This window comes from Terrapene carolina, unplaced genomic scaffold (assembly GCF_002925995.2).
Source record: "Terrapene carolina triunguis isolate 2854851 unplaced genomic scaffold, T_m_triunguis-2.0 Scaffold84, whole genome shotgun sequence".
In the NCBI taxonomy this organism is placed as follows: domain Eukaryota; kingdom Metazoa; phylum Chordata; order Testudines; family Emydidae; genus Terrapene; species Terrapene triunguis.
Genome location: NW_020664435.1, coordinates 37,868,237 through 37,881,633, shown reverse-complemented (window position 1 = coordinate 37,881,633; position 13,397 = coordinate 37,868,237). Strand labels below are relative to the sequence as shown.

Here is a 13,397-nt window from a genome sequence, read left to right as displayed (position 1 = left end):
TAGGGGCCTTTATGGCAGACCCACCATATACAATTTTTCTTAAGAATAAGGTCACTCTGAAACCCCACCCTAAATTCTTGCCTGAAGTCTCTTCTTCATTTCACTTCAACCGACCCATCCATCTTCCCACATTCTTCCCTAAACCTCATAAGGATAGGCAAGAGGTGACATTCCACATTCTGGATGTTAGAAGGGCACTAGTCATCTAGAACGGACCAAGCTGTTCAGAAAAACTCCTAAGCTGTTCCTCTCCACCACGGAACGCTCCAAAGGCAAACCCATTTCTAAGCAGACTTTTCAAATGGATTTCGGACTGCATCCAGCTCTGCTACTGTCAACATGGCTACAACCCCCTTCACAGGTCAGAACACACTCCACAAGAGCAGTAGCCACATCAGTAGCCTTCTTGAATGACGTGCCTTTTAATGTCATATGCAAAGCAAGTACTTGGGCATCACCCCACACATTCATACAACACTATGCATCTGACACTCGGCTGGGACACACGGTCCTATCGTCCATTCAGATTTAACTCCGATCCCTCCTTCCACCTGAGGTGCACTGCTCTACAGTCACCTAAAGTAGAGCACCCACAGGGACATCACTCGAAGAAGAGAGGGTTACTCACCTTGTGCAGTAACTGAGGTTCTTCAAGATGTGTGTCCCAGTGGGTGCTCCTCTACCCTTCCCCCCTCCCCTCTACTTTTGGAGTTCTAATTAGTCCTCTGTGGTAGAGAGGGAACTGAGCAGGGCCAGGGGTGGTTGCACAGCGCTAATCAACTGCCACAATAGGCGCAAGCCGGGGAGAGCACATTCTCTGACTAGAGGTGCAGCGTGCTCAATCACCTAAAGTGGAGCACCCACGGGACACACATCTCGAAGAACCTCAGTTACTGCACAAGGTGAGTAACCCTCTCTTCTCCCCAGTACATGTGCTCTGTTAATACAGTGCAATGCTTTCTTGCAAGTGCCTTAAGTCATGTGTTTGAGATCTAATATGTTAGCATTGGAGCTCTAGCTTTGGAGCTGTAGTTTACATTTGTAAAAAATTAAATTTCCGTTAGTATTCAGATTAAGGAATGTGATTAGCTAATCTACAAACACCTTGTCTCTACCAAAACAATCTGCATCTCTGTCGCCTTCCTGGTCTCTCTCAGCATGCCCCCTCGTGTCAGGCTTCTTGCCTTCCCCTGTCTTCAGGTGGAATTCCACAGTTGTCCCACTCCATACCAGGCCCTGGGCTACCATACCTTGTGTATCGACTGTGCTTGTTCAGAAGCTCTGACTCTGGTTCTTCCCTTGTGATCAGTGGTGTATATAGTGACCAGAGAGCCACCTTAAACCCAAAGGATTGTTTATTTTACCAGTCGGAACAAAGCTTTTAGAGAAAAGGGATTTTAAAACAAACAGTATACACACAAATTTATCTTGTCTATAGGCTTGCCATTCCTGAGGGTGGCCTAGGCAGATCTAACTTCTTCAGGCGCTCCAGTGGGTGCTGGGTGGCTGAACAGCTCCTCAATTAGCCTCCCCACTAGAGAGAGGGAGTTTTCTACACATGCAGCGCTGCAGCTGCACTGATGCAACTGTGCCACTACAGCACTTCTGGTGAAGACGCTCTATGCTGATGGGAGAGAGCTCTCCTGTTGGCATAATAAAACCACCTCTGTGGTCCACGGTTTACTCCGGCGCTTATGTCAGTGTAACTTATGTTGTTCAGGGGGGTGGTTTATTTACACCCCTTGAGCAACATAAATTATGCCCACATAAGCTGTAGTGTAGACATAGTCCAAGGCACTTTTTATCCAGTCAGAGTTCCTTTGTTTCTGTCAGATGCTGGGCTTCAGCCCTGCTTCTCAAATCAGATCAGTAGGCTCTACAGGAGATTGAGGCAGACACCAGAGCTAAGGACTCTGCCATTGTCCCATACCAACCCTCAAATGTTTGCTGAGGGATGGTTTATTTTGAGCCATTATTCTGCTTCCTAGTTGCTTTCTTTACAGCCCTTCATTAAGCTAAACAAACAAATTCATACAGTAAACCTCCTAATGACCAGGTCAACATGGTATTACAGGGCAGCTCCACCTCAGTCACAGTATCATCCTGTTTTATTTAGCTTTATAGTTGCCTTAGTCAGTCATGAATCCCCAGGAAATGCCCAGCGCCTCAATTGTTAATGTTTAAGTTTAGGAGAAAAGCAACCAGAGATGTAAAGTGAAAGTGAAAGATATACACTTAATATGAAGTATTTAAATTGAAATTATTTAAGCTCTGTAATGGAGAGAACAACAAAAATATAAGTGCCTTCACTGCTTGATGAGATGGTTTTCAGTATATATTCCCTACATTTGTCATCCCTGAAACAAGACTGTTTTAAAGCACTAATTCAACCTTTTTGTTTTAATGATAGAACTTGCCCTCTGCAGTTGTAAGCCATGTTTTAAACCCTCAGCCAGGAGAGAGAATTCTGGACATGTGTGCTGCACCTGGGGGAAAAACAACCCATCTTGCAACATTAATGCATGACCAGGTAAGAAAAGTCATTGAGCATTTTTTATCTCAGTAAGGAAGGTTTGACCTGCATTTCATTAGCATGGCTCACTTTACTTATCTATTGATATACAACGATAACACAAAATAGAAAACCATTAATATTTGAATATGCTGCTTACTTTGCAGCATGTCAGAATTATTGAAATAAATACAGGTCTGTCTTTTCACATAGTCACTTATTACAAATAGAACCTTATTTGCCTCAAACTGACTGATCTGGTTTTAGTGGACATTTGTGACCAAAGTTTTTTAAAAAAGTGTTCTAATCTTTGTTTAGCAGAAGCATTAATAATGCGTAGGGCAGTGTTGAGGAATCTACAAGAGCCTTGAAGCTGAGGATGTATGGGAAGCATAATGAGTTATTTCTAAAGTGCCATAAGACTCCACAGCTTTTTACAAAACACAGAAAGACAAAGTCCTTGCCCTAAGGAGTTTTTCAGTCTAGGAGACAAGTAAAATACAATATAAATAGGGCTTCTGATTTTAACAGATTAACACTATTAAAACACCCCAATGCAAATAAATAAATCAATAAATCACTGTTTATCCAATAGACACTGGAAATGGCTACTTGTATCTAATGGCTCGTCTACACAGATCAGTAATGCTGAGTAGAGGGGTGTGATTTCTAAAGCGTACTAATGTGTTGTGCATTAATTGATCTATGTAGACCCTGCTGGCATGCACTAAAGATTCCCCGGTGAGCTTTAATGTATAATGCAGTTTGAAACGATACTGTATTAAAGCACACTCATTGTTCTTTGAGTGATTGCACATGTGCATTCCCCTTTTGGTATGTGTGCATCCCGTGCACAGTCATTGAACATTTTTCCTTTTGGGCAAGTTGAGCACCCTCTGCTGCAGCGCACCACTGTGCACTGGTATAAAGGGCCCAACTGCCCGATAGCTTCCTCAGTTCCTTCTTCCTCTCGTGAGGGTCGTTGGAATCTCTTGGCTTGCCTTAGCAAGTGCTCTTAATATTTGTGTTCATTGTAAATTAATTGTAGATAGTTTTCTAGATAAGTGGTTTGCAATCTTTTCTCTGCTGTGGCACACCGTTAATTATTTTGAGGCACACCACCATATTGTCTCCAAATGAACTCTGCCTCTTATTGTCTCAGTTTAAGCTGTTTACCACCCTTGGCATTCACAGTCTGTACAATACTGTTAGTTATGTTACAGTCTAAGATCAATAACTATCTTGTACAGACTGTGACAAGTATTTTCAGTTGACTCACACATTCACACCAACAAGATGCCAAATAAAAAAATTGTTTTATTATATGATGAACAACAAATAATACAAAAGTTGTACCATTCAAGAAACCTCAACTAACAATATTATATATCAAGATTTATGGTATTACCTTTTCATCTTTGAGGCACTTCTTTTTTTGTATGGCTTTGGAAGTGAGCATCATCAAATGCCTAACTCCAGGTCAGAGATCCAAGCCTAGCACTATCTGATGTGGAATGGAACTCCAAAATGCTGCCCTGATTTCAATGAATAGAGCAGTGATGCATGCTGAGATTCACAGTCTGTAATGAGTGACCACAAATTATATAAAAAAATAAAAATAACAAAAAAAAACTTTTAATGAGACAGCTGAGCTTGTCTTGGTGCACAGACTCATTTAATCCTGGGAGCAAATGTTGACAGTGCCACCCTGAACTCTTGTTCCACGGACCTCAGACACTCTCTGTTTGTTCTTGATGTAAGTCAGGCTTGAAAAACTTAACTCGCACAGGTATGTTGTTGAAAAGGGCAGCAGAATGGAGATAGCATGGTCAGAGATTACAGGATATTCGCCTCCCACTTCAACCAGAAAGAGTCCAATAGCATGTCATCAACCTTTATTTTCAAAGTGTGAACCATTTTAATTTGGCAAGCTGACCTTGAGCCATTATTGCCACATTCTTAACGCTTTGCATTGCAGAGGAACTTCAAGGATCTTCGACCCAGTCGAAATCTTCTATATTAATTGAAGGAAAATATTAAATAACATTTTCTTCCAGACTTTCCAAATGCTCACAAACAATGTTGACCAAAATACTGCCAGCAGGATCTGCTGCATTTGCCAAAGGGAACATTTCTATTGTTCCTTTTGCTACTTTTTCACACCAGAGGGATAACTTAGACCAGGGATGGGCAAACTTTTTGGCCCGAGGGCCACATCTGGGTATGAAAATTGTGTGGCGGGCTATGAATGCTCACGAAATTGGGGTTGGAGTACAGGAGGGGGTGAGGGCTCTGGCTGGGGGTGTGGGCTCCAGGATGGGGCCAGAAATGAGGAGTTCAGAGTACGGGAGGAAGCTCCGGGCTGGGGCAGGGAGGGAGGAGTGCAGGGGGGAGTGAGAGCTCAGGCTGGGGGTGCGGGCTCTGTGGTGGGGCTGGGGATGAGGGGTTTGGGGTGTAGAAGGATGCTCTGGGCTGGGACCGAGGGGTTCTGAGGGTGGGAGGGGGATCAGGGCAGGGGGGTGGCTCAGAGATGCAGGCTCCAGGCAGTGCTTACCTCAGGCGGCTCCTGGAAGCAGCGGCATGTCCCCCCTCTGGTTCCTACGCAGAGGTGCAGCCAATGGGAGCTGCGGGCGTGGCACTTGGGATGCGGGCAGCATGTGGAGCGGAGCCCCCTGGCTGCCCCTACGCGTGGGAGACGGAGAGGGGAGATGCCGTTGCTTCCGGGAGCTGTGCAGGGCGGCCCCCGGCCCTGCTCCCCGGCTGGAGCGCCAGAGCAGGGCAAGCCCCAAGCCCTGCTTCCCAGCAGGAGCTCCGAGGGCCTAGTCATCTGCTTGGAAGACATGTCTGCATCTCCAAGGAGAAGATGGAAAAGAAGGAGGAGGAGGAGAAAAGTTACTTTAAGAAATCGCTAACCCCTGCTGTTTTAGGTGCAATAGATAGTCCAGGACATGCTGGATAGAGGACTGCTTTGACGAGACCCCAGATTGACAAGACCAAATAGAAAAATGCCTCCATTATGAATGTAAGCAGCTTTGGTAGCTCAGAGTTCTATCAGCTGGCAACAATATCAGCTTTCCATCTTCATGTGGATAACCATTCTGTATTTTTTGGTGATATGACATTCAGATTTGTGAAGGGCCAGAAAAAGTTGTACCCTCAAATAAGAGAACCTGTCCCTCCTAGGACTTGAACCTAGTTTTGTGAAAGCTCATAGGGCCACTGTTTGACCCTTCAGCAATGTGCTTCTTACTATACCTGTCTCTAAAAGTGGCTTTCCTGATAGCTATTGCTTCAGCCAGGAGGTTGGTCGAAATGCATGCTTTGACATCTGAATCACCTTATACAAGCTTTTTTAAGGATAAAGGTGTACTTGTGCTCTTATCTGAGATTTCTCTCTGAAGTGGTATTTAATTTTCATATTACCCAGTCAACTAACTTACCCCTCTGCATTGGAGTTGTCTGGCAAGAAGGAACTGAGGGCATTCGGGGGTAGTTGGGCCCTTTACCGGCACGCAGGGGCACACAGCAGCAGAGGGTGCTCAAGCTGCCCAAACAGGTACCACTAAGGGAAAAATCTCCAGTGACTGTGCACGGGGTGCATGCACGCCAAAAGTGGAATGGACATGTGCAACATATCTTAAAGAACAGCACTTACAAAAGGTTAGTAATTGATGTGGGAAAATGGATCAGTTGCAACAGGCCGTGGAGGCATTGTGAGTGCTTAATATTGGAAGGCGTAATGAAAGTTGTATGTTTGACAAAAGGAGAAAGTCTATTACACGTGAAAGGGATGCATGAAATTTAACAGTTGAAGGAAGACAAAGGAGAAAACACACACAAGCACTATGTCCTTCCAAAAAAAATATAGGGAGAGAGGTAAGGACTTGCCCATACCAAGGCATGGTCAGTCTGAAGGAAAGGGCTATGAGGTTGTTCTTTTACATGGGGGGGGGGGGGGGGTCTATTTTAGTAATTTCAAGAAAATGTAACATTTATTAGCTGAATTGTCATTTTTGACTGGAATGTATAAAATGTGAGGTGAGTTAGAGAGATCTTACAGTTTACAACAGATTGCACTTCAGTAGTTATCCGTGCATTCACAGTAGGACTTTGCAATGGTTAGTTGTGTGTACTTTAAAAAGCCATACAATTTGCTGTATGTGACAGTCTGCTTGAAATAATCATTGTGGTGCTTAGGGAAGTGGCCAGCCCTTCAATATAGGAAAATTGCAAACATGCATTAGGCATTCAGTAGGTAGAGCCATGAAATTTACAAATGAAGAGCTTCAGTGTGGTGATGAAGAGCTTCTATATAGCAATGTGCCTTTGCCATTGATTTACTTCCATCTACAGTTTTTGCATGAGACACATTTTTCATAATTTGGTGCTGCATCTGCAACTTTTAGACATTAAATATTTTTGATTTATAAGGAAAAAGTGTTCCTCTTATTATGTGTAACTGTAATTCCATCCAGAGACTCTACCAACCTCAGACCACAGGAGTAAAGCTTCAGGAGAATGCAGTTATTGAATTGGAATTATATAAATTAATGTACTTCCTGAACATGTATAAAATAAGGCTCCTCTAATTTGTCTGCTTTGCTTTGCTTTTCTGCTTGTAAAGTCCATTTCCCCCCTACATTTATCATTTTCCATGTTGCATTTAATAAATAATATTTCTAAAATGTTTGAGTGAAATCTTGTGATGTACTTTTGAGACATTAATATTATAACATCAGTATATTACATTAGTACATCAGATAATGTAGACACTTTTGGGGAGGGAGTCCATTAAAATATTAATTAAAGCTGGTTGATAAATATGAAAACATTACTGATTTCCTTCTGTCCCATTTTTAGTCAAATATTCAATGAAAATTTTCTGACCAGTTGTAGAGATGATCAGAAAAAAGGAAAAAATTTTATGAATGTATTAATTACATTTTTTCTTCCAATTTAAATAACCCCACAAAATTTAGATTAACATTTTCGTATCAGAATTTATTTTTAAAGTAGAGAAAAATGTGTGTGTTATGAATTGGAGCTTAAATGAAAGGTAACAGGTATTGCTGCAGCTAATCATCATTTTAACCACTACCTTGGTGCACACTTCACTTTTTCAGGGTGAAGTGATAGCCATGGACAAGATAGCTAACAAAGTCAAAAAAATCAAGCAGAATGCAGCATTGTTGCAGCTGAATTGTATTAAAGCATTTTGCTGTGATGGAACTAAGGCACTTGCCATTGGGAAGAAAGAAGATGGACAAGGTAAAGTAAATGATTTTAAGAATTTTGATACTGTCTTTTAGAAGAAAATGATAATCATATTTTTGCTAGTGCTGTTAAACCTGCCACAATATTCAAAAACATTGGCATATACCCAGGGTGCTTCAACACTGTGGATATTTTACTTTCTACTCTTCTGCAATTATCAGTTTCTCAGCACTGCACATGCAAAATTCTTAAGTGTCTGTCCTTATTGCAGCCTAATGTGCTTAAGGAGGCATTCATTCCTTCTCCAGATAAGATCAGAGAGACTGCCTGTTAAGCCTTTCTTCATGATAGTGTTTAAGCCCACACTCTGAATTTTTGGGGTTTTGTTGGTTCTGTCACATAAGTGACTTTGGCAGATCTCTTAGCTTCTGTGTGCCTCTGAATTCCCATCTGTAGAATGGGGATATTAATATTTAACTCCCAGGAGTACTGTGAAGCTTAGTTTGTTAATGTTTGTATAGCTATTTAACAGAGACAGATGGGAGGTGCTATAGAAGCATAGAGCATTACTTTTATTTTAGGTTCATTTCATTTGCTTTTCTGAGGTGCTGTATTGATGACTCTGGTTATGTTCCCAGGATGGAAATTTTTAAACGGTATATTTTGTCTTTGATTCTTTTTCATTTGCTATGCAAACTAAACTGTATCTTTTCCAAAAGGAACTGTTAATGGCCTTTCCCTGCTTTTTCAGCAAGGTCAGTAGCTAGCAAAACTAAGGGTTTGGTTGCATAATTCATGCACTTTCCACATGTGGGGCAGTCCTTGTTAATGCCCCATAGCTTACAGTCAGATTGATTTCCAAGGTCAAATGTAGCATTTTCGTAATTTTTTTCAACAAATATATATGTATTTTATAATAGGTGGTATTTAGTGCTTATGCAGGTGAGGAAGCAGCAGCAGTGGAAAGAGCCAGGCATAGTACAGGTAAAATCTATTCAGGCTTTACTATACATCTCTGCACTTAAGTCTCGCAAAATGCTCTGTATTCTAGTCCACAGTCTCTCTTGGGCAACAGCTGCTAGTCATGCCAGATAGTTGCAAAATATAGTTGTTTGGGGAGTGCTGGCATATTGCTGGGTAGCTGTAGGATGAAGCCACCAACTCATTTTCACTTGTGATCTAAATTGAATTTTTGGTAGGCATGAGTAGCTACAACTTTCTCCCTCGCTGTCTACTTCCAGATGTATGTGGGGAACCAGTTTCTCTTGCCTCTGAGATCCTGAACTGAGGAGTCACCCTGTTCTTGGTATTGTAAGAACTTCTGGGTTGTACAGCCCAGCAGGATTCAGGAGAAGGGACAGATTCAGGATAACTACAAATTCCCTTCCTCCACACAAGCAACTCTGAATAGTTCTTATTGTAATTTTTGGAGCCACCTTATGTCACATTCCAGAGCTTACCTCCCAAGTCCTGTTTTCATTGGCACTTTTTTTTTAATATTGTACTTTCAGTACATTAAAAATTAGGGTTGAGAAATGCTAAGCCTAGATTGATTTCAAGTTGTTTAAGTTCACAGTGTTGTAAAGATAGTCATAAGTAAAATGCTTTCTTCTCAGAAATGAAATCTAGAGTCATTACTAGCTGTGCTGCTCCTTACTTGTAGATTAGGTCACTTTTGCAGCACAAACCCTCAAACACTTCATGTCAGGCATTCAGTGACAGCTTGTCATTACAGATGCCCCCCGACTTATGCAATCGTTCCATTCCGGAAAGCCTTGTGTAACTCGAATTTTGCGTAAGTCAGAAACGTATATCTGTATGTTATGCAAAAGTTTCCGCAACTCAAAAATCCTATTTCTGGCTTATGGAACTTTTTCCGTAAGTGCGAATTTGCGTAAGTCGGGTCTTGTGTAACTTGGGGAGCATCTGTATCTACAGGTGAAGGCTCAAGAAGAGAAACAAAGGCTGTGTGTAATGTATAACTAACTGGTTTTGCTGCAGTTTTTAAAAATGTCAATTGCCTTTTGCAGAAGGCCCTCCATTCTCAGCAGAGTCATTTGATCGAATTCTTCTTGATGTTCCTTGTAGTGGGATGGGACAGAGACCAAATATGGCCTATTTCTGGACTCTAAAAGAAGTGACGTCTTATCAGCCATTGCAACGCAAGCTTTTCAGCATGGTATGTATGACTCATTAAGCAGCTAAAGAAAACTGCACATAAATAGTTTTACAGGTAAGGATTACATGGGTGCAGCTTACCTCATCTGAATGCAGTCGTCCCTCAGTTTCTCCTGGCTCTCTGGTACTTGGATGGTATGGTGTATTGTCCAGAGGAACAAAAGTCTTCCATCCAGAGCAAATAAAAGTCTGAAATGAACGGCTTCTATAAAATAATGCTTCCCTGTTCCTGGGCTGACTCCTTCCCTTTGTATGTAGGGTCTACACCAGTTCTTTGCTGCTCCCTGGGTCACAGGCTTTGAGTCCTGGTCACTGGCACTGCTGATGGACCTTTGCCTTCCCCCAGCTCTTAGTGCAGGACTCAGCCTGAGCTAGACATTGCTTTTCTCCAGGGTCTTCCCTGGTCATTCTTCTTGATCAGAGAATGAAAGTGCAGAGGCTTTCCTCTCATCTTCTGTGTAAGCCAAGCCTAGGCCTCTAAATAACTAGGTCTCAAGACTATGCTGCTGCTTTGTTGCCCCAGGACTTGTCTTACACCTTCTTTCACCTCTCCCCAGGAGTCTTCTGCATAGTCTGTAAGACTCCTTTCAGGTCCTGTCACAGGCTTCTTGACTCACATTGCTCCATTTGGGCTCATTTGCTAGCTCCCTCTCAGCAGGGAATCATCACCAAACTTGGTACAGCCCCTGGAGAGCCCTCCTTGACAAGCTTCTGTTCCTTCCAGCTCCTCCCCACCAGAGAGAGACCCACACAAGGCCTTCCCTCATCCTGGGTGAGCCCCACCAGTAAGCTGGTGCACTTCTCCAGCTCCCTCCTTATCATAGAGAGACCTATAGTAGGTCTTGCATTTCCCAGATGAGTGAGAGAGAGACCAGGAATAATCTTTCTGCCTATATATCCTGCCCTGTTTTCCAGCAGGCTTTGCTTCTAGCCATCATTCCCAGAATACCTGACCTAAAAGGGGTGGGATTGGAGTAGGAATGTGTTTGGCCCAGACTTGCCCCTAAAAGGCCAGCTCACCCTCTGGTAGACAAGTACACCTCACTGATAAAAATTTCAAGCTCCAGTTGATATTCCCCCTACTGCAATGGATTTACCCACCCATCTCTTCTTAAGTTGAAGAGAACTGTACTATTTCTTGTATCATCAAATTGGTTTGGGGATTTCCTATTTTTGTATCCTTATCATATACTAGTCTACACTTGAGGGATGTTCATTTCTTGGATAGACCATCAGCAGAACCAACTGAATCCTATGAAGTCTTGGTGCTCTGGTTCCTACTTCCAAGACACGTCTTCTTTTAGATCCCTCCATTGCATATTGTCTTGCTCAGAACAAGATGGCAAAAGAAAAGAAGTTGTGTTCAGCTCAGTTTTTCCATATTCACAGCTGACTGAGTCAAAGAGAGGAAGGAAAATTTAAATCCTTGCCTAGAACCCTTCAGATATTTATAAAACAAGATCAGTTGTTTTCCTCTCTTTCAAAAGACTTCTGCTTTTCCTAAGGAGATGGTGTCAGGTATCAGGTACTATTAATCTTTCAGCCTTAAAACATATGTAGATATGTAAAGATTCTTCAGTGTGTCTTTGAACTTGTGTAATTAAAGTAAAGTAATAGGACTCTATGTCCACATTTGGCTTCAGCTGATGAAAACAAATCTAACCTACATCTGGATGAGTTACACAGAGCTTTCTAGACAGCTGTTTTATAGATCTTGAGGGGAGAGGTCACTTCCCTCAGCCCAGGAAGATGCACAAGCTCTAATGCTAAAAGGGCAGAAAAGGCTTTCTAATTGGTAGGCTTCTGTAATACAAACACTGATCCTTCTTCCAGAAGTGAACTTGGAAATGTTAGAACTTATATGACATCCCTTGAAAGGGACAAAATGTCTATACAATTAGCAGTATGCCTGAGTCTTAGACAGAAAGATTCTGGCCTAAATATGTGTTACATTTACCTACTGTACCATAATGGTTCCAGATAAATATGCAAATCATAATTAACTGTTAAGAAAACTTAATATACTACTATAGTGTTTAAAATAATTCTGTATTTAAGATGTTTATACCATACAAGCTGAACCACAATCTCTTTCTAGGCAGTGAAATTGCTGAAGCCAGGGGGCACTTTGGTGTATAGTACATGTACAATTACACTGTCTGAAAATGAGGAGCAGGTCGCCTGGGCCCTGGAAACTTTTCCCTGCCTCCAGCTTCAGTCACAGGTAGGAATAGTTTCAATTTACTACATGCAACTCAGTATGCAAGTATCAGCACTGGAATTTTAAGAGATAGGGTGAAGAATTCTGTTGTAGGATGCTACTCTGGAAACAATGAAGAAATGGTGTATGATTTCATAAAACACATTTTGCTCATTGCAGGCATTTTTAGTTGCTGCAGATCTGAACAGCATGTGGATTTTTTTTTTTTTACATCTGTTTGATCTGTGTCATTACAATAATGGCTGTGCCATGACACTTAAAGTACTCCTTTCTGTTGTATGGTAAGATATTTCTCAGAAGAATACAATAAAATAAATGTAAATCCACTAAGTAGCAAATACTGAAACTCCTGGTATGTAACATCCATAGATAGAAATGGACTTGCAAGTAAAAGTATTTGAGGAACAAGAAAGTCTTGTCACCGGTAAGCGACAACACAGCGTTGACCAAGGAAAATGGTCTTTCATGAGGTCTTCTGTTAGCATTCTAGATGCTGTATGCTGCTGCAGCAATGTGCTTTGTAACAACTAGCCAATTTCACCTTAGGTAACATGAGAGGTTGAGGGCTATAGGACACATGGTGATTTTCATAGTGAATCAGCACATATCTAATTGCAATTCACTGAAGGGAGATTAAATGGCTTTACATTCATACCCCGACCAGTGTATTGCGGTGGTTTCATGTATCTGTACACCAGTCAGTCATTAAAACAGAAAGGGATCATAGATAGTTCAAGACAGGCTAGCATTTTCCTTGTAGCTCTTGTTCTTAATGCATATTTATATTTGTTGTTCTTTTATTTCAGTACCTCACAGGAAGGGCAAAATAAATTTAATTAATGCTATTGAAATAGCTATAAGAATCATGTTAAGGATGGAAGAAAACGTAAAAAACTGCTGGTGGGGTGGGGTGGGGTAGGAGGGAAGAATTCAAAGATGGTTGTTAATACTGTATATGTAAGTCACCCTTCCACAGCAGTGGTTCTCAACCTAATTACCGTTGTGGGCCGCATATATGGCCCACAATGTGTTATGTGGGCTTCATCCAATACTACCTGTATGGCCCTGAGGATGTCACAGGGGCCGCAGGTGAAAACCACGATTAGTCAAAGGCATTGTCATTCTGCCAGAGGTGTATGATATCTATCCACAGAATCATAGACATGTCAGCTGAAATAGTTCTGTTACAATATCTAGTTCATTTCAGAGCCAATATTTGCAGATAGTAGGGGTATGAAAATAAGTGTGATCTTTGAATGCAGCTATTCTAAG

The 13,397-nt window shown here is 41.7% G+C and overlaps 1 protein-coding gene across 2 annotated transcripts in view; it reads left to right on the top strand.

Annotated features, from left to right (window-relative positions):
* NSUN6 (NOP2/Sun RNA methyltransferase 6) overlaps positions 1 to 13,397 on the top strand; it is a 43,573-nt gene that overhangs the window by 28,127 nt on the left and 2,049 nt on the right. For both annotated transcript variants that reach the window (XM_026649481.2, XM_026649482.2), the window contains exons 8-11: positions 2,411 to 2,530; positions 7,636 to 7,780; positions 9,757 to 9,905; positions 12,003 to 12,128. In XM_026649481.2, coding sequence (XP_026505266.1) covers positions 2,411 to 2,530; positions 7,636 to 7,780; positions 9,757 to 9,905; positions 12,003 to 12,128 — 540 coding nt within the window. The remainder of the gene's footprint in view (positions 1 to 2,410; positions 2,531 to 7,635; positions 7,781 to 9,756; positions 9,906 to 12,002; positions 12,129 to 13,397) is intronic.